At 55.1% G+C, this 22843-nt stretch overlaps 3 protein-coding genes and 1 long non-coding RNA gene across 4 annotated transcripts in view; 3 read left to right on the top strand and 1 right to left on the bottom strand.

The window, feature by feature from the left end:
* Window positions 1-22843, bottom strand: part of LOC145534150 (uncharacterized) — a 694441-nt gene that overhangs the window by 507356 nt on the left and 164242 nt on the right. Inside the window, exons 22-24 of the long non-coding RNA XR_014074276.1 lie at window positions 15819-15930; window positions 8194-8305; window positions 549-660 (exon numbers count right to left, since the gene is read on the bottom strand). This is a non-coding gene — a long non-coding RNA (uncharacterized LOC145534150). The remainder of the gene's footprint in view (window positions 1-548; window positions 661-8193; window positions 8306-15818; window positions 15931-22843) is intronic.
* On the top strand, window positions 4344-6161 carry LOC145534138 (uncharacterized). The gene is made up of 3 exons (XM_081561512.1): window positions 4344-4543; window positions 4943-5256; window positions 5509-6161. Exons 2-3 carry the CDS (start codon window positions 4956-4958, stop codon window positions 6135-6137), a joined length of 930 nt encoding a protein of 309 aa, XP_081417638.1. The 5' UTR covers window positions 4344-4543; window positions 4943-4955; the 3' UTR covers window positions 6138-6161.
* Window positions 8725-21426, top strand: LOC145533982 (uncharacterized). The gene is made up of 4 exons (XM_081561339.1): window positions 8725-11887; window positions 19510-19809; window positions 20209-20521; window positions 20774-21426. The coding sequence occupies exons 2-4, from the start codon at window positions 19573-19575 to the stop codon at window positions 21400-21402; spliced, it is 1179 nt and encodes a 392-aa protein (XP_081417465.1). The 5' UTR covers window positions 8725-11887; window positions 19510-19572; the 3' UTR covers window positions 21403-21426.
* LOC145534814 (uncharacterized) lies at window positions 12035-15724 on the top strand. Its single transcript, XM_081563132.1, has 3 exons — window positions 12035-12169; window positions 12569-12881; window positions 13134-15724. The coding sequence occupies exons 1-3, from the start codon at window positions 12035-12037 to the stop codon at window positions 13760-13762; spliced, it is 1077 nt and encodes a 358-aa protein (XP_081419258.1). The 3' UTR covers window positions 13763-15724.

Below are 22843 nucleotides of genomic sequence, written 5' to 3'. Positions count from 1 at the left end.
TATGTGGGAATCCGGCGGGGGTGGGGGGTGGATGAAGGAAGGTGTCCCTCCTCTCTCCAGTGCAATTTGGTTTGGTGAGTCTCAAAGCTACCAGATGGCACTTCCCAAGTCAGGCCCCCGCAGGAATCAGGGTGGGCTGCGTGCCTCGGCCCCTGCCACAGGGACAAGCCACACCAGTGGCCTCCCTGAGCTCCAATGGCCGGATCTGGGGGTTCTGTCTGGGTGCACACCTCCTTGCTGTGGCCAAGTTCCCCCCTTCTCTGAGCACCAGCTTCATCCTCTCGAATGAGGACATCGATTGCTACCTTGGCACGTTACTCTCTTCATCCTGTGAAGACTCATTAGGCTTATCCTACAATTACTAGCTGGCCCGAAGAGATATCTCCTGAATCCAGATTAAGCTGGAGTCTCCCAGGCTCATCTGGCATGTCTTCCCTGAAGTCTGCCAAAACCCACACCCTTGCATTTCCAGGGACTCCCCTTAGCCAGCTGGGCAGAAAACCCAGCATGGTTCAAACAAGCTGACAGACAAGCGGGAGAGGACTCACGGGCAGACGGCTTCCCTCAGGTCTCGGGTGGAGCTCTGGGACCACAGCAGCAACGGGCCATCCCAGGCCCTGGGCTCAGCAGCGCCCTCATTCTCAGGCCGGCGGCTCTGCCCTGAGGGGAGCAGGAAGGTCACCAACTGCCGCAGGCGGGCCTCACGCCCCTCCCACTGCTGGAGCCTGACCTCCCCCGGCCCCACCCCTTCCCCTACCCCAGCAGGACGACAGCTCGTCTTCCCCTGGCTTCCAACGGGAGGCCCGGCCCTGGGCCCCGATTGGGCACTGCCCCAGCCCGGAGCCAATCACAGTGGCCAGGGAGGTGGAACGCACCGATTGGCCAGGGCCAGGTCATGTGACCATACTCCCCAGGAAACTCAAGTATTACCAAGGTTCCCTAAGAAACCAATGAACAGAATTATCCAGTAAAGGCAAACCGTGCTTTTTAATGAGGCCAATGTCACAGAAAAAAAAAAAAAATGCTTCACAATGAACTGCTCAAGGAAGCTACTAAATAAACTTTCAGAAAAGTTTAGTAGTTTTTTTTTTTTTTTAATAGGGTGACGGAGAGCTATACCTTTCCCGTCTATGTGAATTTAGGTTTAAACTAGATTTCCCTTGGCTATTATATAAGACAAAAAAACCCACATCCCCCCCTTTCACTCCCCCCCACCCCCAAAAAGTGTTTTAATCTATAGAATTTTTGTGTCCTCAGTTGTGTCTGATTCGCGGCAACTCACGAACTCTACACAGCCAGGCTCTTCCGTCCATGGAATTCAGGGCAATTTTTTCTGTCCCAGTAAATGCCCACCCTGGGTGATCCAAAGGCAAGGGCTCAGAGGCTCCTGAGAGACTAACTCCTTTCAGCTGAGCACAGAGCTGGCTCCTCACTGGGATGCCTGTGGCCTGGGGCTCCCTGAGGGGAGAGCAGCACTCGCCCCACCGTGTGGTCACTGCTGGAAGTGCAGGCTGCTCCTCACTCCCCCTTGACAGTGTCCCTGAGGGCAGAACAGTGTGAATCGAATCAAGGTGGAAATGCAAACTCCAATGCAACCAAACTCCCCACAAGGTCTCTAAAACCACTCAGGAACAGGGAATTGGAAACTGCAGGGGATGACAGGAATGGAGATGGAGACTTGACACCTTACACCGAGTTCACTTCCAGTTATCCCTAGACAAACTTTCCATGAAAACTTGTCACAAATCTCGAAGAACAATGAGCAGAAACCGGACACGTGCTTTGAGTCTTCACACACAAAACTAAAAGCCAGTCCACAAAAAAAAAAAAAACCCAGAGAATACAGTGGACTTTGCAAAATCAAAGATATCTACTGTGGGAAAGACCTCACGACAAAAGCAAAAGACAGGTCATACATCGCGAGACGAATGAGTGGAAACACAAAGCTTATCAAGGATGTGTCTCCAAACAGACAAAGAACACCAACACAACAAGCCTGTGAAAACTAGGGAAAGGTCTGAAGGGACACCAGACTGAGGAAGACACACACAGAGGATCCCGGATGATGTCCAGCACTGAGGGCCTGAAGAAACAACAGTCTAGTTGCACCCCCTCAGGCCTGTGTGACCGTGGATGAGGCCTCTGTTTCCCGGTGGCTCTGAGAGATGGACAGGGAGGAAGGGGAAGAGAAGTCACTTGCATTTCTAATACTCACAGCAAAGTCTTCCAACGAGAAGGGAATTATCACCCCCACTGACAATGCCATTCACTGAAGTGATACCCACCAGTCCATCTAACCCAGAAGGGAAGGATGGACCTGTTCTCACAAAACGGCGAGAGATGGAAGAAGGAAGATCAAGCCCACACCAATCACTGGAAAGAGAAGCTGTGCTCAGGGCTTGAAAGAATTCCTATTGGGAAAATGATGTCACAGCCCCACAAGGCAATCCACAGCTTCGATGCTATTCCTCCCAAAATGCCAATGCATTTTCGCACCGAACAAAGAATTGCAAAAGGGGTACGGAGACAGAAAAGAGCCTAAACTGTCAGTACAATCCGACGAAAAAGCCCCGATACGGACATCCAAGGTTGTGTGAAAGGAAATTAGACGACCAAACTAGGATCCTCAGGAGAGTATCGGAGAAGGCAATGGCGACCCACTCCAGTACTCTTGCCTGGAAAACGTCCTGGACGGAGGAGCCTGGTAGGCTGCAGGCCATGGGGTCACGCAGAGTCAGACACGACTGAAGTGACTTAGCCGCAGCAGCAGCAGCAGGACAGTATGCTATTGGGAATACAACAACACACACAGATCCAGATCGATGGAATAAAGTGGAGGGTCCAGAAACAAACCCCAGCATCCATGGTCAACTCATCTCTGACACAGAAGGGGAGAATATCCAAATGGGAACAAGAAAGCCTCTTCAATCAATGTCCATGGGAAAACCAGACAGCTACATCTGAAGAACGCTATTGGTTTTGATCTCATACCACCTCAATATAGGGGGAAAACCTCACCCTAAAGACTGATGTCATGAGATAGCTAGAAAGAAGCGTAGGTCAAAGGCTCCTTAACATCAGAGTCTCCTTGCCATTTGCTGGGCGGAGGTCGAAATGGGTCTCTTCAAGTAAGGCAAAGAGGTACACGAAGTACACCCATGGGTTTCCATCCAATGGAACCTCTTCACAACAGAGAAGCTAAGCATTCACAAATGCAAAAGATAGGAAACAGAACATGAGAGACTCCTTGCAAGTGGTGTATCTGAGAAGGGGTTCATATGGAAAGAGACGAAGAATGCACAGCACTCAGATTCCAAGAAACAACACCACCACCACCCTTGACCCTTCCCCCATGACCAACTCCGACCTAAAGCCTTTCTCTCCCTCTAACCTATCCCTAAAACATAACCCTCATCTAATCATATACATGTGCATCCCTAGCATCCATCCATCCACACACGAGAGAGAAAGAGGAAGACACAGACGGAACTGAGAAAGGAAAAGAGAGGGACACAGCCAGAGAGAGACACGGAACCAAAGAGAGGAAAGGAGTCGACGGTCCAGACTTTTCCTCAATCTGCCTCGAAGGTAGAAGCAATGACAGCGCCCTTCCACCCCAGAAGGGGGAAAAGGACGGAAGGTTTGGAGAGGAAAAGACAAGAACGCAGGGAGCCACTAGAAGCTCAGCCACCCGCAGAAGCCGAGCTGGGACACTTGAACAGAATCTCAATGGAAACAGAGGAGCAGAAAGTTGGCTACTCTTTTCTATAAGAGAGGGAGACCTTCGAGTCTTCCTTTCGGTCCTCCAACTTGGATGCGGGGTCTCAAAACAGTCAGGAGGGGGAGTGCCTTTTCCTGGGTACCACGGCACATCCAGGCCTCGTTCTGCCCCATTCTGTGCTGTGTCAGCCCTGGATGGAATCTTTCTTTCTGAAGTCTCAGCGCACAAGCTCCACGTGATATCGGCCCCAGGTGGAAAGGCATGGAGCTGCTCGTAGGCCGACAGACCTAGGAAGCAGATGGGAGAATGACCACCACTCTGCAGATGGAGAGACTGGGGCAACCCTGAGGGGCATATGCTTGTCCAGGGCCACACCACTTATGAGAAGAAGGAGCCTGGTCTGAGAGCAGTGGGGTCCTCGGAGCTCAGGCCCTGGCTGAACCCAGGCCTCCCCAGGGCTGTGGGCTGGGCTGTGTGGGTGTCACTGTGCCTGCACATGGCCTAAGGGGGGTGGTCGAGCAGTCAGAAACCCAGAGATTCCCTTGGGAAGTTTTGGGGAAGGGACCTCAGCACGAACCCCAGGAGATGATGTCACCTGCCGGCAACAGAACCCAACAGAACCCGCAGCCCGGGTATCCAGGCCTCCAGAGCGGAGAGGAGCCCCCAGCCAGTTCACTGGCTGCCAGGATGTTCTGCTGTTTGCCCTTGCCCAGAGGCCGGGGCCTCAGGAGTGCTCACAGGCAGTGTGCGCGGGCACCCTGTCGACGTTGGCTCAGGACACCGCCGAGAGGCCTCTGGCCCTTTGCCCGGAGAAACAGAAAGGTAACACGGGGAGCCCCAGGACGGACCAGGCCGCCTCTCCCATGCCACCCGGAAACAGCGGGTCCTTTGCCTGTGTGTGTGGATGCGGGTTTCTTGGGGTGTGTCTCCCTCAAGGAAGCCCAGGCGGATGTGGGGTCAGAAGCCTGCGGACAAGTTGTGTCCACACCCCAGGGGAGAGCAGGCTGGGCGGGATGGGGAGAGTGCGGGCAGCGGCGGCCGCCCAGGCGGACCTCACACCCTCAGGTGGGTCTCTTTCCTCCCGGGTGGGGATCTGAGCAGACACACGTCTCTGACCCTTCTGGGAAGAGAAGTTCGAGCAGGCAGAAGCAGCGGCTCCACTGCCCAGGCCCAGCTCGGAAAACTCCTAGCATGGCTGGCTGACGGTCACTGTCGTTGCAGAGCTTCCCACGTGATGAGGCCGAGGACGGGGACACCCCATCCACCTCCCGGAGGGAGGGGTCGGAGCACCACCCCCCCCGCCCGTGAGGCCCAGTGCAGGCTCCAGGTGAGCGTGCCCACGGAGGCATCAGCCCCACCGGGGGAGAAGCGGAGGCGGGGAAGGCCTGCTGCCGAGACACCGCCCAGGATACACCCGGCGGCCCAGTCTGAGGCTGCCACGGAGCTCAGCACACCCGGCTCCGACCCAGAGTCCCGAGAACCCCGGCCTCTGAGGCAGCAGGAGGACCTGGAGCCCAGCACGCCAGAGCACAGAGGTGAGGACGCTGGGGCTGGTGCACGGGAGTGTGTGGGGAGGGGGTGCTGAGCTACACAGGGACGAGTCCCCGAAAGCTGCTGCTGGGCCTGCAGCAAGCGCTGGCCTCACACCCCCCGCCCCCCATCTTGCACACTTCAGTCCCAAAAGACATCCGACGCTGGGTATTCTTTGGGAATCTCTTGGAAGCTTTCTGTCCCGGGAGACGCACATGCCAAGGCTGGCCTGTGGGCAAACTTTGCTTCTCCCCCAGCTCTAGCACTGGCCTCCAACTGGAACCAGGCTCCGCTTCCCAGACCTGTCCCTACAGAGGTGCTGGCTCCAGGTGCAGGACCCAGGGATCCACCGAGGGCAGATGGAGAACCGAGACTTGCCCTCGCAGAGACACCAGGCCAGCTGGGTACTGGCCAGCACACCGGGCAGATCGGATCTCCATGCCTGCAGGACCCCCAGCCCCAGGCACTGATGTCCCACCCCCTCAGCCAGAACCTCCACCTCCACGTGCACCTCTACCTGCTCGGGCTCTGGCAGGAGAACCCGAGGCAGAGGAGGAGTCACCGCCTCGGCAGGGAGAGCCTGCCCTGGCTCCCGCGCAACACCCAGACGCCCACGATGACTCACCCACCCCTGCAGGGAGAACGAGCCCCCGCTCTGGACAGACACCCAGAGCCCTTGCCGGAAACACCACGTCCAGGGGAGCGGTCGGCTCTGCAGCCTCCATCCCCGTCTGCTCACCGTGGACGCTGGCAACTCGGTCTGCCCCCAGGGGACATGGAGTTCCTTTCCCCTGAACTGCTTTGCATTTGCTTTGTTTCCACCTTTCTGGTGATGTTTTATTTTTTGTATGGTTTCCTGTACTTTTGTTGGTTAAGTTGGGATTAGTAAACTTTTTCATCATTGTTGCAATTTGGGAACACTGTTGTGTAACTCTGGTGATACTGTGTTACCATCACCACTTTGTAGTTTCAGACCCGTTTGATCTTTATGCCCCACCCCCCAACAAAGCCTGGATTCAAGGCAAGCACGCCCTGTTCATCCCTTCCCCCGATCCTGAACACAATTTCATCCTTTCTTTGTGCATTCCTTCCTATATTCTTGGTGTCCCCAATCAATGACTCTCAGTGAAATGACTGACGGAGTGTTTTTTGGACTCTCCAACTACTGTAAGACTCCATTGGAGAGTTCTCATTTGTACGTCATTTGAACTAGCCTTTGATATCTGAAAGGACGGTGTACGTCCTTTCAAGATACCATGTGCCAAACGAAGCCCTTTTGGCAACTGCCATCATTATCTCCAGGCAGGCATTGCTGTGTCAAGGGTGACATCTCAGCCAGAAGGCAGAGGCTGAGCTCGTCTTGTTGCACCAGCTCCCAAAAGAAGCCAAGAAAGGGAGCTGGAACAACAAACCACCCCAACACCCAGGAAAGCGTTCTTCATGACAGAAGGCTAGAAAATGACCCAACATCCTTGTGGCCCAGAACCCCTCTAGAAAATCACTGTTCCATAAAAAAGAGAAACACATGGGAAGTTCCAAGGAGAGGCAATGCCCATGGCCCGTGTACTTGAGAGACGGCCTGACCGCTCCGGGGAAGACACGCACCGACGGAACCCCTTGGGAAACAGCAGTGATAGTCCTCACCGTCGTAAGGGTTTCCTCTGGGGACAACCTGCCCGGGGCACCACACGAGGGAGCAGACCGGCTTCTCTTCCTCTGCCCCCACACCATTCACTCATGAAGGCAGCTCAGGTGTTCTCATGCCCTGCCTGCCTGCCTGCCTGGCTCATCCGTGAGCTGTGACCACCTACAGGGCAGGACTCCACCTTCTCCTCTCTGTGTACCGTGAATCTGCACACAGTGGGCTTGCAGAACCTTAGGAGACTTGAGCCATTCCCACTCGAGCCAGAACCCTCCCCAGGAAGGAAAACAGCTGTGGAGTCGTTTTGGCCCCAGCACTGGTTCGAAAGCCTGGCGCCTCCTACAGCCTCTACGGTGTGAAGAGGGAGGTCCCTTCTGACAGAGCTTTCCGGGTCTCAGATCTAAGCTGTTGTTTCACTGTCAGCTGTGTCTCTTCCGTTGCAGCCAGGTGGGCCACGCTGCTCCAAAGGAGCTCACAAGCTGAGTTTCAAGGGAGGTATAGAGAGGACAGGGATGGCTACAACGTACTGCAAACTGAGTGAGGGTCCCCACAATCCTCAGCAAAGGTCTGTGGTGTGCAAGTGGGGAGTAGAGGGCCCCCAAGTTCCAAAGGAAGGGAGGTAGTCGGGAGCTAAAGCCCTTGGCCGCTGTGGTAGTAGCTGCAGATGGCAGCTCGTCCACAGTGCACTTCGAACGAGGTCATATGAGCGGGACTCTGGAAATGGCTCCGAAATCGGGAGAAAGGGGTCAGGGTATGTGGGAATCCGGCGGGGGTGGGGGGTGGATGAAGGAAGGTGTCCCTCCTCTCTCCAGTGCAATTTGGTTTGGTGAGTCTCAAAGCTACCAGATGGCACTTCCCAAGTCAGGCCCCCGCAGGAATCAGGGTGGGCTGCGTGCCTCGGCCCCTGCCACAGGGACAAGCCACACCAGTGGCCTCCCTGAGCTCCAATGGCCGGATCTGGGGGTTCTGTCTGGGTGCACACCTCCTTGCTGTGGCCAAGTTCCCCCCTTCTCTGAGCACCAGCTTCATCCTCTCGAATGAGGACATCGATTGCTACCTTGGCACGTTACTCTCTTCATCCTGTGAAGGCTCATTAGGCTTATCCTACAATTACTAGCTGGCCCGAAGAGATATCTCCTGAATCCAGATTAAGCTGGAGTCTCCCAGGCTCACCTGGCATGTCTTCCCTGAAGTCTGCCAAAACCCACACCCTTGCATTTCCAGGGACTCCCCTTAGCCAGCTGGGCAGAAAACCCAGCATGGTTCAAACAAGCTGACAGACAAGCGGGAGAGGACTCACGGGCAGACGGCTTCCCTCAGGTCTCGGGTGGAGCTCTGGGACCACAGCAGCAACGGGCCATCCCAGGCCCTGGGCTCAGCAGCGCCCTCATTCTCAGGCCGGCGGCTCTGCCCTGAGGGGAGCAGGAAGGTCACCAACTGCCGCAGGCGGGCCTCACGCCCCTCCCACTGCTGGAGCCTGACCTCCCCCGGCCCCACCCCTTCCCCTACCCCAGCAGGACGACAGCTCGTCTTCCCCTGGCTTCCAACGGGAGGCCCGGCCCTGGGCCCCGATTGGGCACTGCCCCAGCCCGGAGCCAATCACAGTGGCCAGGGAGGTGGAACGCACCGATTGGCCAGGGCCAGGTCATGTGACCATACTCCCCAGGAAACTCAAATATTACCAAGGTTCCCTAAGAAACCAATGAACAGAATTATCCAGTAAAGGCAAACCGTGCTTTTTAATGAGGCCAATGTCACAGAAAAAAAAAAAATGCTTCACAATGAACTGCTCAAGGAAGCTACTAAATAAACTTTCAGAAAAGTTTAGTAGTTTTTTTTTTTTTTTTAATATTGTGACGGAGAGCTATACCTTTCCCGTCTATGTGAATTTAGGTTTAAACTAGATTTCCCTTGGCTATTATATAAGACAAAAAAACCCACATCCCCCCCTTTCACTCCCCCCCACCCCCAAAAAGTGTTTTAATCTATAGAATTTTTGTGTCCTCAGTTGTGTCTGATTCGCGGCAACTCACGAACTCTACACAGCCAGGCTCTTCCGTCCATGGAATTCAGGGCAATTTTTTCTGTCCCAGTAAATGCCCACCCTGGGTGATCCAAAGGCAAGGGCTCAGAGGCTCCTGAGAGACTAACTCCTTTCAGCTGAGCACAGAGCTGGCTCCTCACTGGGATGCCTGTGGCCTGGGGCTCCCTGAGGGGAGAGCAGCACTCGCCCCACCGTGTGGTCACTGCTGGAAGTGCAGGCTGCTCCTCACTCCCCCTTGACAGTGTCCCTGAGGGCAGAACAGTGTGAATCGAATCAAGGTGGAAATGCAAACTCCAATGCAACCAAACTCCCCACAAGGTCTCTAAAACCACTCAGGAACAGGGAATTGGAAACTGCAGGGGATGACAGGAATGGAGATGGAGACTTGACACCTTACACCGAGTTCACTTCCAGTTATCCCTAGACAAACTTTCCATGAAAACTTGTCACAAATCTCGAAGAACAATGAGCAGAAACCGGACACGTGCTTTGAGTCTTCACACACAAAACTAAAAGCCAGTCCACAAAAAAAAAAAAAAACCCAGAGAATACAGTGGACTTTGCAAAATCAAAGATATCTACTGTGGGAAAGACCTCACGACAAAAGCAAAAGACAGGTCATACATCGCGAGACGAATGAGTGGAAACACAAAGCTTATCAAGGATGTGTCTCCAAACAGACAAAGAACACCAACACAACAAGCCTGTGAAAACTAGGGAAAGGTCTGAAGGGACACCAGACTGAGGAAGACACACACAGAGGATCCCGGATGATGTCCAGCACTGAGGGCCTGAAGAAACAACGGTCTAGTTGCACCCCCTCAGGCCTGTGTGACCGTGGATGAGGCCTCTGTTTCCCGGTGGCTCTGAGAGATGGACAGGGAGGAAGGGGAAGAGAAGTCACTTGCATTTCTAATACTCACAGCAAAGTCTTCCAACGAGAAGGGAATTATCACCCCCACTGACAATGCCATTCACTGAAGTGATACCCACCAGTCCATCTAACCCAGAAGGGAAGGATGGACCTGTTCTCACAAAACGGCGAGAGATGGAAGAAGGAAGATCAAGCCCACACCAATCACTGGAAAGAGAAGCTGTGCTCAGGGCTTGAAAGAATTCCTATTGGGAAAATGATGTCACAGCCCCACAAGGCAATCCACAGCTTCGATGCTATTCCTCCCAAAATGCCAATGCATTTTCGCACCGAACAAAGAATTGCAAAAGGGGTACGGAGACAGAAAAGAGCCTAAACTGTCAATACAATCCGACGAAAAAGCCCCGATACGGACATCCAAGGTTGTGTGAAAGGAAATTAGACGACCAAACTAGGATCCTCAGGAGAGTATCGGAGAAGGCAATGGCGACCCACTCCAGTACTCTTGCCTGGAAAACGTCCTGGACGGAGGAGCCTGGTAGGCTGCAGGCCATGGGGTCACGCAGAGTCAGACACGACTGAAGTGACTTAGCCGCAGCAGCAGCAGCAGGACAGTATGCTATTGGGAATACAACAACACACACAGATCCAGATCGATGGAATAAAGTGGAGGGTCCAGAAACAAACCCCAGCATCCATGGTCAACTCATCTCTGACACAGAAGGGGAGAATATCCAAATGGGAACAAGAAAGCCTCTTCAATCAATGTCCATGGGAAAACCAGACAGCTACATCTGAAGAACGCTATTGGTTTTGATCTCATACCACCTCAATATAGGGGGAAAACCTCACCCTAAAGACTGATGTCATGAGATAGCTAGAAAGAAGCGTAGGTCAAAGGCTCCTTAACATCAGAGTCTCCTTGCCATTTGCTGGGCGGAGGTCGAAATGGGTCTCTTCAAGTAAGGCAAAGAGGTACACGAAGTACACCCATGGGTTTCCATCCAATGGAACCTCTTCACAACAGAGAAGCTAAGCATTCACAAATGCAAAAGATAGGAAACAGAACATGAGAGACTCCTTGCAAGTGGTGTATCTGAGAAGGGGTTCATATGGAAAGAGACGAAGAATGCACAGCACTCAGATTCCAAGAAACAACACCACCACCACCCTTGACCCTTCCCCCATGACCAACTCCGACCTAAAGCCTTTCTCTCCCTCTAACCTATCCCTAAAACATAACCCTCATCTAATCATATACATGTGCATCCCTAGCATCCATCCATCCACACACGAGAGAGAAAGAGGAAGACACAGACGGAACTGAGAAAGGAAAAGAGAGGGACACAGCCAGAGAGAGACACGGAACCAAAGAGAGGAAAGGAGTCGACGGTCCAGACTTTTCCTCAATCTGCCTCGAAGGTAGAAGCAATGACAGCGCCCTTCCACCCCAGAAGGGGGAAAAGGACGGAAGGTTTGGAGAGGAAAAGACAAGAACGCAGGGAGCCACTAGAAGCTCAGCCACCCGCAGAAGCCGAGCTGGGACACTTGAACAGAATCTCAATGGAAACAGAGGAGCAGAAAGTTGGCTACTCTTTTCTATAAGAGAGGGAGACCTTCGAGTCTTCCTTTCGGTCCTCCAACTTGGATGCGGGGTCTCAAAACAGTCAGGAGGGGGAGTGCCTTTTCCTGGGTACCACGGCACATCCAGGCCTCGTTCTGCCCCATTCTGTGCTGTGTCAGCCCTGGATGGAATCTTTCTTTCTGAAGTCTCAGCGCACAAGCTCCACGTGATATCGGCCCCAGGTGGAAAGGCATGGAGCTGCTCGTAGGCCGACAGACCTAGGAAGCAGATGGGAGAATGACCACCACTCTGCAGATGGAGAGACTGGGGCAACCCTGAGGGGCATATGCTTGTCCAGGGCCACACCACTTATGAGAAGAAGGAGCCTGGTCTGAGAGCAGTGGGGTCCTCGGAGCTCAGGCCCTGGCTGAACCCAGGCCTCCCCAGGGCTGTGGGCTGGGCTGTGTGGGTGTCACTGTGCCTGCACATGGCCTAAGGGGGGTGGTCGAGCAGTCAGAAACCCAGAAATTCCCTTGGGAAGTTTTGGGGAAGGGACCTCAGCACGAACCCCAGGAGATGATGTCACCTGCAGGCAACAGAACCCAACAGAACCCGCAGCCCGGGTATCCAGGCCTCCAGCCAGTTCACTGGCTGCCAGGATGTTCTGCTGTTTGCCCCTGCCCAGAGGCCGGGGCCTCAGGAGTGCTCACAGGCAGTGTGCGTGGGCACCCTGTCGACGTTGGCTCAGGACACCCCCGAGAGGCCTCTGGCCCTTTGCCCGGAGAAACAGAAAGGTAACACGGGGAGCCCCAGGACGGACCAGGCCGCCTCTCCCATGCCACCCGGAAACACCGGGTCCTTTGCCTGTGTGTGTGGATGCGGGTTTCTTGGGGTGTGTCTCCCTCAAGGAAGCCCAGGTGGATGTGGGGTCAGAAGCCTGCGGACAAGTTGTGTCCACACCCCAGGGGAGAGCAGGCTGGGCGGGATGGGGAGAGTGCGGGCAGCGGCGGCCGCCCAGGCGGACCTCACACCCTCAGGTGGGTCTCTTTCCTCCCGGGTGGGGATCTGAGCAGACACACGTCTCTGACCCTTCTGGGAAGAGAAGTTCGAGCAGGCAGAAGCAGCGGCTCCACTGCCCAGGCCCAGCTCGGAAAACTCCTAGCATGGCTGGCTGACGGTCACTGTCGTTGCAGAGCTTCCCACGTGATGAGGCCGAGGACGGGGACACCCCATCCACCTCCCGGAGGGAGGGGTCGGAGCACCACCCCCCCGCCCGTGAGGCCCAGTGCAGGCTCCAGGTGAGCGTGCCCACGGAGGCATCAGCCCCACCGGGGGAGAAGCGGAGGCGGGGAAGGCCTGCTGCCGAGACACCGCCCAGGATACACCCGGCGGCCCAGTCTGAGGCTGCCACGGAGCTCAGCACACCCGGCTCCGACCCAGAGTCCCGAGAACCCCGGCCTCTGAGGCAGCAGGAGGACCTGGAGCCCAGCACGCCAGAGCACAGAGGTGAGGACGCTGGGGCTGGTGCACGGGAGTGTGTGGGGAGAGGGTGCTGAGCTACACAGGGACGAGTCCCCGAAAGCTGCTGCTGGGCCTGCAGCAAGCGCTGGCCTCACACCCCCCGCCCCCCATCTTGCACACTTCAGTCCCAAAAGACATCCGACGCTGGGTATTCTTTGGGAATCTCTTGGAAGCTTTCTGTCCCGGGAGACGCACATGCCAAGGCTGGCCTGTGGGCAAACTTTGCTTCTCCCCCAGCTCTAGCACTGGCCTCCAACTGGAACCAGGCTCCGCTTCCCAGACCTGTCCCTACAGAGGTGCTGGCTCCAGGTGCAGGACCCAGGGATCCACCGAGGGCAGATGGAGAACCGAGACTTGCCCTCGCAGAGACACCAGGCCAGCTGGGTACTGGCCAGCACACCGGGCAGATCGGATCTCCATGCCTGCAGGACCCCCAGCCCCAGGCACTGATGTCCCACCCCCTCAGCCAGAACCTCCACCTCCACGTGCACCTCTACCTGCTCGGGCTCTGGCAGGAGAACCCGAGGCAGAGGAGGAGTCACCGCCTCGGCAGGGAGAGCCTGCCCTGGCTCCCGCGCAACACCCAGACGCCCACGATGACTCACCCACCCCTGCAGGGAGAACGAGCCCCCGCTCTGGACAGACACCCAGAGCCCTTGCCGGAAACACCACGTCCAGGGGAGCGGTCGGCTCTGCAGCCTCCATCCCCGTCTGCTCACCGTGGACGCTGGCAACTCGGTCTGCCCCCAGGGGACATGGAGTTCCTTTCCCCTGAACTGCTTTGCATTTGGTTTGTTTCCACCTTTCTGGTGATGTTTTATTTTTTGTATGGTTTCCTGTACTTTTGTTGGTTAAGTTGGGATTAGTAAACTTTTTCATCATTGTTGCAACTTGGGAACACTGTTGTGTAACTCTGGTGATACTGTGTTACCATCACCACTTTGTAGTTTCAGACCCGTTTGATCTTTATGCCCCACCCCCCAACAAAGCCTGGATTCAAGGCAAGCACGCCCTGTTCATCCCTTCCCCCGATCCTGAACACAATTTCATCCTTTCTTTGTGCATTCCTTCCTATATTCTTGGTGTCCCCAATCAATGACTCTCAGTGAAATGACTGAAGGAGTGTTTTTTGGACTCTCCAACTACTGTAAGACTCCATTGGAGAGTTCTCATTTGTATGTCATTTGAACTAGCCTTTGATATCTGAAAGGACGGTGTACGTCCTTTCAAGATACCATGTGCCAAACGAAGCCCTTTTGGCAACTGCCATCATTATCTCCAGGCAGGCATTGCTGTGTCAAGGGTGACATCTCAGCCAGAAGGCAGAGGCTGAGCTCGTCTTGTTGCACCAGCTCCCAAAAGAAGCCAAGAAAGGGAGCTGGAACAACAAACCACCCCAACACCCAGGAAAGCGTTCTTCATGACAGAAGGCTAGAAAATGACCCAACATCCTTGTGGCCCAGAACCCCTCTAGAAAATCACTGTTCCATAAAAAAGAGAAACACATGGGAAGTTCCAAGGAGAGGCAATGCCCATGGCCCGTGTACTTGAGAGACGGCCTGACCGCTCCGGGGAAGACACGCACCGACGGAACCCCTTGGGAAACAGCAGTGATAGTCCTCACCGTCGTAAGGGTTTCCTCTGGGGACAACCTGCCCGGGGCACCACACGAGGGAGCAGACCGGCTTCTCTTCCTCTGCCCCCACACCATTCACTCATGAAGGCAGCTCAGGTGTTCTCATGCCCTGCCTGCCTGCCTGCCTGGCTCATCCGTGAGCTGTGACCACCTACAGGGCAGGACTCCACCTTCTCCTCTCTGTGTACCGTGAATCTGCACACAGTGGGCTTGCAGAACCTTAGGAGACTTGAGCCATTCCCACTCGAGCCAGAACCCTCCCCAGGAAGGAAAACAGCTGTGGAGTCATTTTGGCCCCAGCACTGGTTCGAAAGCCTGGCGCCTCCTACAGCCTCTACGGTGTGAAGAGGGAGGTCCCTTCTGACAGAGCTTTCCGGGTCTCAGATCTAAGCTGTTGTTTCACTGTCAGCTGTGTCTCTTCCGTTGCAGCCAGGTGGGCCACGCTGCTCCAAAGGAGCTCACAAGCTGAGTTTCAAGGGAGGTATAGAGAGGACAGGGATGGCTACAACGTACTGCAAACTGAGTGAGGGTCCCCACAATCCTCAGCAAAGGTCTGTGGTGTGCAAGTGGGGAGTAGAGGGCCCCCAAGTTCCAAAGGAAGGGAGGTAGTCGGGAGCTAAAGCCCTTGGCCGCTGTGGTAGTAGCTGCAGATGGCAGCTCGTCCACAGTGCACTTCGAATGAGGTCATATGAGCGGGACTCTGGAAATGGCTCCGAAATCGGGAGAAAGGGGTCAGGGTATGTGGGAATCCGGCGGGGGTGGGGGGTGGATGAAGGAAGGTGTCCCTCCTCTCTCCAGTGCAATTTGGTTTGGTGAGTCTCAAAGCTACCAGATGGCACTTCCCAAGTCAGGCCCCCGCAGGAATCAGGGTGGGCTGCGTGCCTCGGCCCCTGCCACAGGGACAAGCCACACCAGTGGCCTCCCTGAGCTCCAATGGCCGGATCTGGGGGTTCTGTCTGGGTGCACACCTCCTTGCTGTGGCCAAGTTCCCCCCTTCTCTGAGCACCAGCTTCATCCTCTCGAATGAGGACATCGATTGCTACCTTGGCACGTTACTCTCTTCATCCTGTGAAGACTCATTAGGCTTATCCTACAATTACTAGCTGGCCCGAAGAGATATCTCCTGAATCCAGATTAAGCTGGAGTCTCCCAGGCTCATCTGGCATGTCTTCCCTGAAGTCTGCCAAAACCCACACCCTTGCATTTCCAGGGACTCCCCTTAGCCAGCTGGGCAGAAAACCCAGCATGGTTCAAACAAGCTGACAGAGAAGCGGGAGAGGACTCACGGGCAGACGGCTTCCCTCAGGTCTCGGGTGGAGTTCTGGGACCACAGCAGCAACGGGCCATCCCAGGCCCTGGGCTCAGCAGCGCCCTCATTCTCAGGCCGGCGGCTCTGCCCTGAGGGGAGCAGGAAGGTCACCAACTGCCGAAGGCGGGCCTCACGCCCCTCCCACTGCTGGAGCCTGACCTCCCCCGGCCCCACCCCTTCCCCTACCCCAGCAGGACGACAGCTCGTCTTCCCCTGGCTTCCAACGGGAGGCCCGGCCCTGGGCCCCGATTGGGCACTGCCCCAGCCCGGAGCCAATCACAGTGGCCAGGGAGGTGGAACGCACCGATTGGCCAGGGCCAGGTCATGTGACCATACTCCCCAGGAAACTCAAATATTACCAAGGTTCCCTAAGAAACCAATGAACAGAATTATCCAGTAAAGGCAAACCGTGCTTTTTAATGAGGCCAATGTCACAGAAAAAAAAAAAATGCTTCACAATGAACTGCTCAAGGAAGCTACTAAATAAACTTTCAGAAAAGTTTAGTAGTTTTTTTTTTTTTTTTAATAGGGTGACGGAGAGCTATACCTTTCCCGTCTATGTGAATTTAGGTTTAAACTAGATTTCCCTTGGCTATTATATAAGACAAAAAAACCCACATCCCCCCCTTTCACTCCCCCCCACCCCCAAAAAGTGTTTTAATCTATAGAATTTTTGTGTCCTCAGTTGTGTCTGATTCGCGGCAACTCACGAACTCTACACAGCCAGGCTCTTCCGTCCATGGAATTCAGGGCAATTTTTTCTGTCCCAGTAAATGCCCACCCTGGGTGATCCAAAGGCAAGGGCTCAGAGGCTCCTGAGAGACTAACTCCTTTCAGCTGAGCACAGAGCTGGCTCCTCACTGGGATGCCTGTGGCCTGGGGCTCCCTGAGGGGAGAGCAGCACTCGCCCCACCGTGTGGTCACTGCTGGAAGTGCAGGCTGCTCCTCACTCCCCCTTGACAGTGTCCCTGAGGGCAGAACAGTGTGAATCGAATCAAGGTGGAAATGCAAACTCCAATGCAACCAAACTCCCCACAAGGTCTCTAAAACCACTCAGGAACAGGGAATTGGAAACTGCAGGGGATGACAGGAATGGAGATGGAGACTTGACACCTTACACCGAGTTCACTTCCAGTTATCCCTAGACAAACTTTCCATGAAAACTTGTCACAAATCTCGAAGAACAATGAGCAGAAACCGGACACGTGCTTTGAGTCTTCACACACAAAACTAAAAGCCAGTCCACAAAAAAAAAAACCCAGAGAATACAGTGGACTTTGCAAAATCAAAGATATCTACTGTGGGAAAGACCTCATGACAAAAGCAAAAGACAGGTCATACATCGCGAGACGAATGAGTGGAAACACAAAGCTTATCAAGGATGTGTCTCCAAACAGACAAAGAACACCAACACAACAAGCCTGTGAAAACTAGGGAAAGGTCTGAAGGGACACCAGACTGAGGAAGACACACACAGAGGATCCAGGATGATGTCCAGCACTGAGGGCCTGAAGAAACAACAGTCTAGTTGCACCCCCTCAGGCCTGTGTGACCGTGGATGAGGCCTCTGTTTCCCGGTGGCTCTGAGAGATGGACAGGGAGGAAGGGGAAGAGAAGTCACTTGCATTTCTAATACTCACAGCAAAGTCTTCCAACGAGAAGGGAATTATCACCCCCACTGACAATGCCATTCACTGAAGTGATACCCACCAGTCCATCTAACCCAGAAGGGAAGGATGGATCTGTTCTCACAAAACGGCGAGAGATGGAAGAAGGAAGATCAAGCCCACACCAATCACTGGAAAGAGAAGCTGTGCTCAGGGCTTGAAAGAATTCCTATTGGGAAAATGATGTCACAGCCCCACAAGGCAATCCACAGCTTCGATGCTATTCCTCCCAAAATGCCAATGCATTTTCGCACCGAACAAAGAATTGCAAAAGGGGTACGGAGACAGAAAAGAGCCTAAACTGTCAATACAATCCGACGAAAAAGCCCCGATACGGACATCCAAGGTTGTGTGAAAGGAAATTAGACGACCAAACTAGGATCCTCAGGAGAGTATCGGAGAAGGCAATGGCGACCCACTCCAGTACTCTTGCCTGGAAAACGTCCTGGACGGAGGAGCCTGGTAGGCTGCAGGCCATGGGGTCACGCAGAGTCAGACACGACTGAAGTGACTTAGCCGCAGCAGCAGCAGCAGGACAGTATGCTATTGGGAATACAACAACACACACAGATCCAGATCGATGGAATAAAGTGGAGGGTCCAGAAACAAACCCCAGCATCCATGGTCAACTCATCTCTGACACAGAAGGGGAGAATATCCAAATGGGAACAAGAAAGCCTCTTCAATCAATGTCCATGGGAAAACCAGACAGCTACATCTGAAGAACGCTATTGGTTTTGATCTCATACCACCTCAATATAGGGGGAAAACCTCACCCTAAAGACTGATGTCATGAGATAGCTAGAAAGAAGCGTAGGTCAAAGGCTCCTTAACATCAGAGTCTCCTTGCCATTTGCTGGGCGGAGGTCGAAATGGGTCTCTTCAAGTAAGGCAAAGAGGTACACGAAGTACACCCATGGGTTTCCATCCAATGGAACCTCTTCACAACAGAGAAGCTAAGCATTCACAAATGCAAAAGATAGGAAACAGAACATGAGAGACTCCTTGCAAGTGGTGTATCTGAGAAGGGGTTCATATGGAAAGAGACGAAGAATGCACAGCACTCAGATTCCAAGAAACAACACCACCACCACCCTTGACCCTTCCCCCATGACCAACTCCGACCTAAAGCCTTTCTCTCCCTCTAACCTATCCCTAAAACATAACCCTCATCTAATCATATACATGTGCATCCCTAGCATCCATCCATCCACACACGAGAGAGAAAGAGGAAGACACAGACGGAACTGAGAAAGGAAAAGAGAGGGACACAGCCAGAGAGAGACACGGAACCAAAGAGAGGAAAGGAGTCCACGGTCCAGACTTTTCCTCAATCTGCCTCGAAGGTAGAAGCAATGACAGCGCCCTTCCACCCCAGAAGGGGGAAAAGGACGGAAGGTTTGGAGAGGAAAAGACAAGAACGCAGGGAGCCACTAGAAGCTCAGCCACCCGCAGAAGCCGAGCTGGGACACTTGAACAGAATCTCAATGGAAACAGAGGAGCAGAAAGTTGGCTACTCTTTTCTATAAGAGAGGGAGACCTTCGAGTCTTCCTTTCGGTCCTCCAACTTGGATGCGGGGTCTCAAAACAGTCAGGAGGGGGAGTGCCTTTTCCTGGGTACCACGGCACATCCAGGCCTCGTTCTGCCCCATTCTGTGCTGTGTCAGCCCTGGATGGAATCTTTCTTTCTGAAGTCTCAGCGCACAAGCTCCACGTGATATCGGCCCCAGGTGGAAAGGCATGGAGCTGCTCGTAGGCCGACAGACCTAGGAAGCAGATGGGAGAATGACCACCACTCTGCAGATGGAGAGACTGGGGCAACCCTGAGGGGCATATGCTTGTCCAGGGCCACACCACTTATGAGAAGAAGGAGCCTGGTCTGAGAGCAGTGGGGTCCTCGGAGCTCAGGCCCTGGCTGAACCCAGGCCTCCCCAGGGCTGTGGGCTGGGCTGTGTGGGTGTCACTGTGCCTGCACATGGCCTAAGGGGGGTGGTCGAGCAGTCAGAAACCCAGAGATTCCCTTGGGAAGTTTTGGGGAAGGGACCTCAGCACGAACCCCAGGAGATGATGTCACCTGCCGGCAACAGAACCCAACAGAACCCGCAGCCCGGGTATCCAGGCCTCCAGAGCGGAGAGGAGCCCCCAGCCAGTTCACTGGCTGCCAGGATGTTCTGCTGTTTGCCCTTGCCCAGAGGCCGGGGCCTCAGGAGTGCTCACAGGCAGTGTGCGCGGGCACCCTGTCGACGTTGGCTCAGGACACCGCCGAGAGGCCTCTGGCCCTTTGCCCGGAGAAACAGAAAGGTAACACGGGGAGCCCCAGGACGGACCAGGCCGCCTCTCCCATGCCACCCGGAAACACCGGGTCCTTTGCCTGTGTGTGTGGATGCGGGTTTCTTGGGGTGTGTCTCCCTCAAGGAAGCCCAGGCGGATGTGGGGTCAGAAGCCTGCGGACAAGTTGTGTCCACACCCCAGGGGAGAGCAGGCTGGGCGGGATGGGGAGAGTGCGGGCAGCGGCGGCCGCCCAGGCGGACCTCACACCCTCAGGTGGGTCTCTTTCCTCCCGGGTGGGGATCTGAGCAGACACACGTCTCTGACCCTTCTGGGAAGAGAAGTTCGAGCAGGCAGAAGCAGCGGCTCCACTGCCCAGGCCCAGCTCGGAAAACTCCTAGCATGGCTGGCTGACGGTCACTGTCGTTGCAGAGCTTCCCACGTGATGAGGCCGAGGACGGGGACACCCCATCCACCTCCCGGAGGGAGGGGTCGGAGCACCACCCCCCCGCCCGTGAGGCCCAGTGCAGGCTCCAGGTGAGCGTGCCCACGGAGGCATCAGCCCCACCGGGGGAGAAGCGGAGGCGGGGAAGGCCTGCTGCCGAGACACCGCCCAGGATACACCCGGCGGCCCAGTCTGAGGCTGCCACGGAGCTCAGCACACCCGGCTCCGACCCAGAGTCCCGAGAACCCCGGCCTCTGAGGCAGCAGGAGGACCTGGAGCCCAGCACGCCAGAGCACAGAGGTGAGGACGCTGGGGCTGGTGCACGGGAGTGTGTGGGGAGAGGGTGCTGAGCTACACAGGGACGAGTCCCCGAAAGCTGCTGCTGGGCCTGCAGCAAGCGCTGGCCTCACACCCCCCGCCCCCCATCTTGCACACTTCAGTCCCAAAAGACATCCGACGCTGGGTATTCTTTGGGAATCTCTTGGAAGCTTTCTGTCCCGGGAGACGCACATGCCAAGGCTGGCCTGTGGGCAAACTTTGCTTCTCCCCCAGCTCTAGCACTGGCCTCCAACTGGAACCAGGCTCCGCTTCCCAGACCTGTCCCTACAGAGGTGCTGGCTCCAGGTGCAGGACCCAGGGATCCACCGAGGGCAGATGGAGAACCGAGACTTGCCCTCGCAGAGACACCAGGCCAGCTGGGTACTGGCCAGCACACCGGGCAGATCGGATCTCCATGCCTGCAGGACCCCCAGCCCCAGGCACTGATGTCCCACCCCCTCAGCCAGAACCTCCACCTCCACGTGCACCTCTACCTGCTCGGGCTCTGGCAGGAGAACCCGAGGCAGAGGAGGAGTCACCGCCTCGGCAGGGAGAGCCTGCCCTGGCTCCCGCGCAACACCCAGACGCCCACGATGACTCACCCACCCCTGCAGGGAGAACGAGCCCCCGCTCTGGACAGACACCCAGAGCCCTTGCCGGAAACACCACGTCCAGGGGAGCGGTCGGCTCTGCAGCCTCCATCCCCGTCTGCTCACCGTGGACGCTGGCAACTCGGTCTGCCCCCAGGGGACATGGAGTTCCTTTCCCCTGAACTGCTTTGCATTTGGTTTGTTTCCACCTTTCTGGTGATGTTTTATTTTTTGTATGGTTTCCTGTACTTTTGTTGGTTAAGTTGGGATTAGTAAACTTTTTCATCATTGTTGCAACTTGGGAACACTGTTGTGTAACTCTGGTGATACTGTGTTACCATCACCACTTTGTAGTTTCAGACCCGTTTGATCTTTATGCCCCACCCCCCAACAAAGCCTGGATTCAAGGCAAGCACGCCCTGTTCATCCCTTCCCCCGATCCTGAACACAATTTCATCCTTTCTTTGTGCATTCCTTCCTATATTCTTGGTGTCCCCAATCAATGACTCTCAGTGAAATGACTGAAGGAGTGTTTTTTGGACTCTCCAACTACTGTAAGACTCCATTGGAGAGTTCTCATTTGTATGTCATTTGAACTAGCCTTTGATATCTGAAAGGACGGTGTACGTCCTTTCAAGATACCATGTGCCAAACGAAGCCCTTTTGGCAACTGCCATCATTATCTCCAGGCAGGCATTGCTGTGTCAAGGGTGACATCTCAGCCAGAAGGCAGAGGCTGAGCTCGTCTTGTTGCACCAGCTCCCAAAAGAAGCCAAGAAAGGGAGCTGGAACAACAAACCACCCCAACACCCAGGAAAGCGTTCTTCATGACAGAAGGCTAGAAAATGACCCAACATCCTTGTGGCCCAGAACCCCTCTAGAAAATCACTGTTCCATAAAAAAGAGAAACACATGGGAAGTTCCAAGGAGAGGCAATGCCCATGGCCCGTGTACTTGAGAGACGGCCTGACCGCTCCGGGGAAGACACGCACCGACGGAACCCCTTGGGAAACAGCAGTGATAGTCCTCACCGTCGTAAGGGTTTCCTCTGGGGACAACCTGCCCGGGGCACCACACGAGGGAGCAGACCGGCTTCTCTTCCTCTGCCCCCACACCATTCACTCATGAAGGCAGCTCAGGTGTTCTCATGCCCTGCCTGCCTGCCTGCCTGGCTCATCCGTGAGCTGTGACCACCTACAGGGCAGGACTCCACCTTCTCCTCTCTGTGTACCGTGAATCTGCACACAGTGGGCTTGCAGAACCTTAGGAGACTTGAGCCATTCCCACTCGAGCCAGAACCCTCCCCAGGAAGGAAAACAGCTGTGGAGTCATTTTGGCCCCAGCACTGGTTCGAAAGCCTGGCGCCTCCTACAGCCTCTACGGTGTGAAGAGGGAGGTCCCTTCTGACAGAGCTTTCCGGGTCTCAGATCTAAGCTGTTGTTTCACTGTCAGCTGTGTCTCTTCCGTTGCAGCCAGGTGGGCCACGCTGCTCCAAAGGAGCTCACAAGCTGAGTTTCAAGGGAGGTATAGAGAGGACAGGGATGGCTACAACGTACTGCAAACTGAGTGAGGGTCCCCACAATCCTCAGCAAAGGTCTGTGGTGTGCAAGTGGGGAGTAGAGGGCCCCCAAGTTCCAAAGGAAGGGAGGTAGTCGGGAGCTAAAGCCCTTGGCCGCTGTGGTAGTAGCTGCAGATGGCAGCTCGTCCACAGTGC

This window comes from Giraffa tippelskirchi, chromosome 14 (genome assembly GCF_054371585.1).
Source record: "Giraffa tippelskirchi isolate mGirTip1 chromosome 14, T2T-mGirTip1v1.2.pri, whole genome shotgun sequence".
NCBI classification, from domain to species: Eukaryota; Metazoa; Chordata; class Mammalia; order Artiodactyla; family Giraffidae; genus Giraffa; species Giraffa tippelskirchi.
The sequence above is the reverse complement of the archived record's forward strand: the minus strand, read 5'-3'. Positions and strand labels throughout refer to the sequence as shown.

Coding starts and splice junctions, on each gene's coding strand:
- LOC145534138 (XM_081561512.1), top strand. CDS start 4,956: ATGAGGCCGAGGACGGGGACACCCCATCCACCTCCCGGAGGGAGGGGT. Junction 5,257..5,508: donor CAGCACGCCAGAGCACAGAG/GTGAGGACGCTG, acceptor CTTCTCCCCCAG/CTCTAGCACTGGCCTCCAAC.
- LOC145534814 (XM_081563132.1), top strand. CDS start 12,035: ATGTTCTGCTGTTTGCCCCTGCCCAGAGGCCGGGGCCTCAGGAGTGCT. Junction 12,170..12,568: donor TTGCCCGGAGAAACAGAAAG/GTAACACGGGGA, acceptor CTGTCGTTGCAG/AGCTTCCCACGTGATGAGGC. Junction 12,882..13,133: donor CAGCACGCCAGAGCACAGAG/GTGAGGACGCTG, acceptor CTTCTCCCCCAG/CTCTAGCACTGGCCTCCAAC.
- LOC145533982 (XM_081561339.1), top strand. CDS start 19,573: ATGATGTCACCTGCCGGCAACAGAACCCAACAGAACCCGCAGCCCGGG. Junction 19,810..20,208: donor TTGCCCGGAGAAACAGAAAG/GTAACACGGGGA, acceptor CTGTCGTTGCAG/AGCTTCCCACGTGATGAGGC. Junction 20,522..20,773: donor CAGCACGCCAGAGCACAGAG/GTGAGGACGCTG, acceptor CTTCTCCCCCAG/CTCTAGCACTGGCCTCCAAC.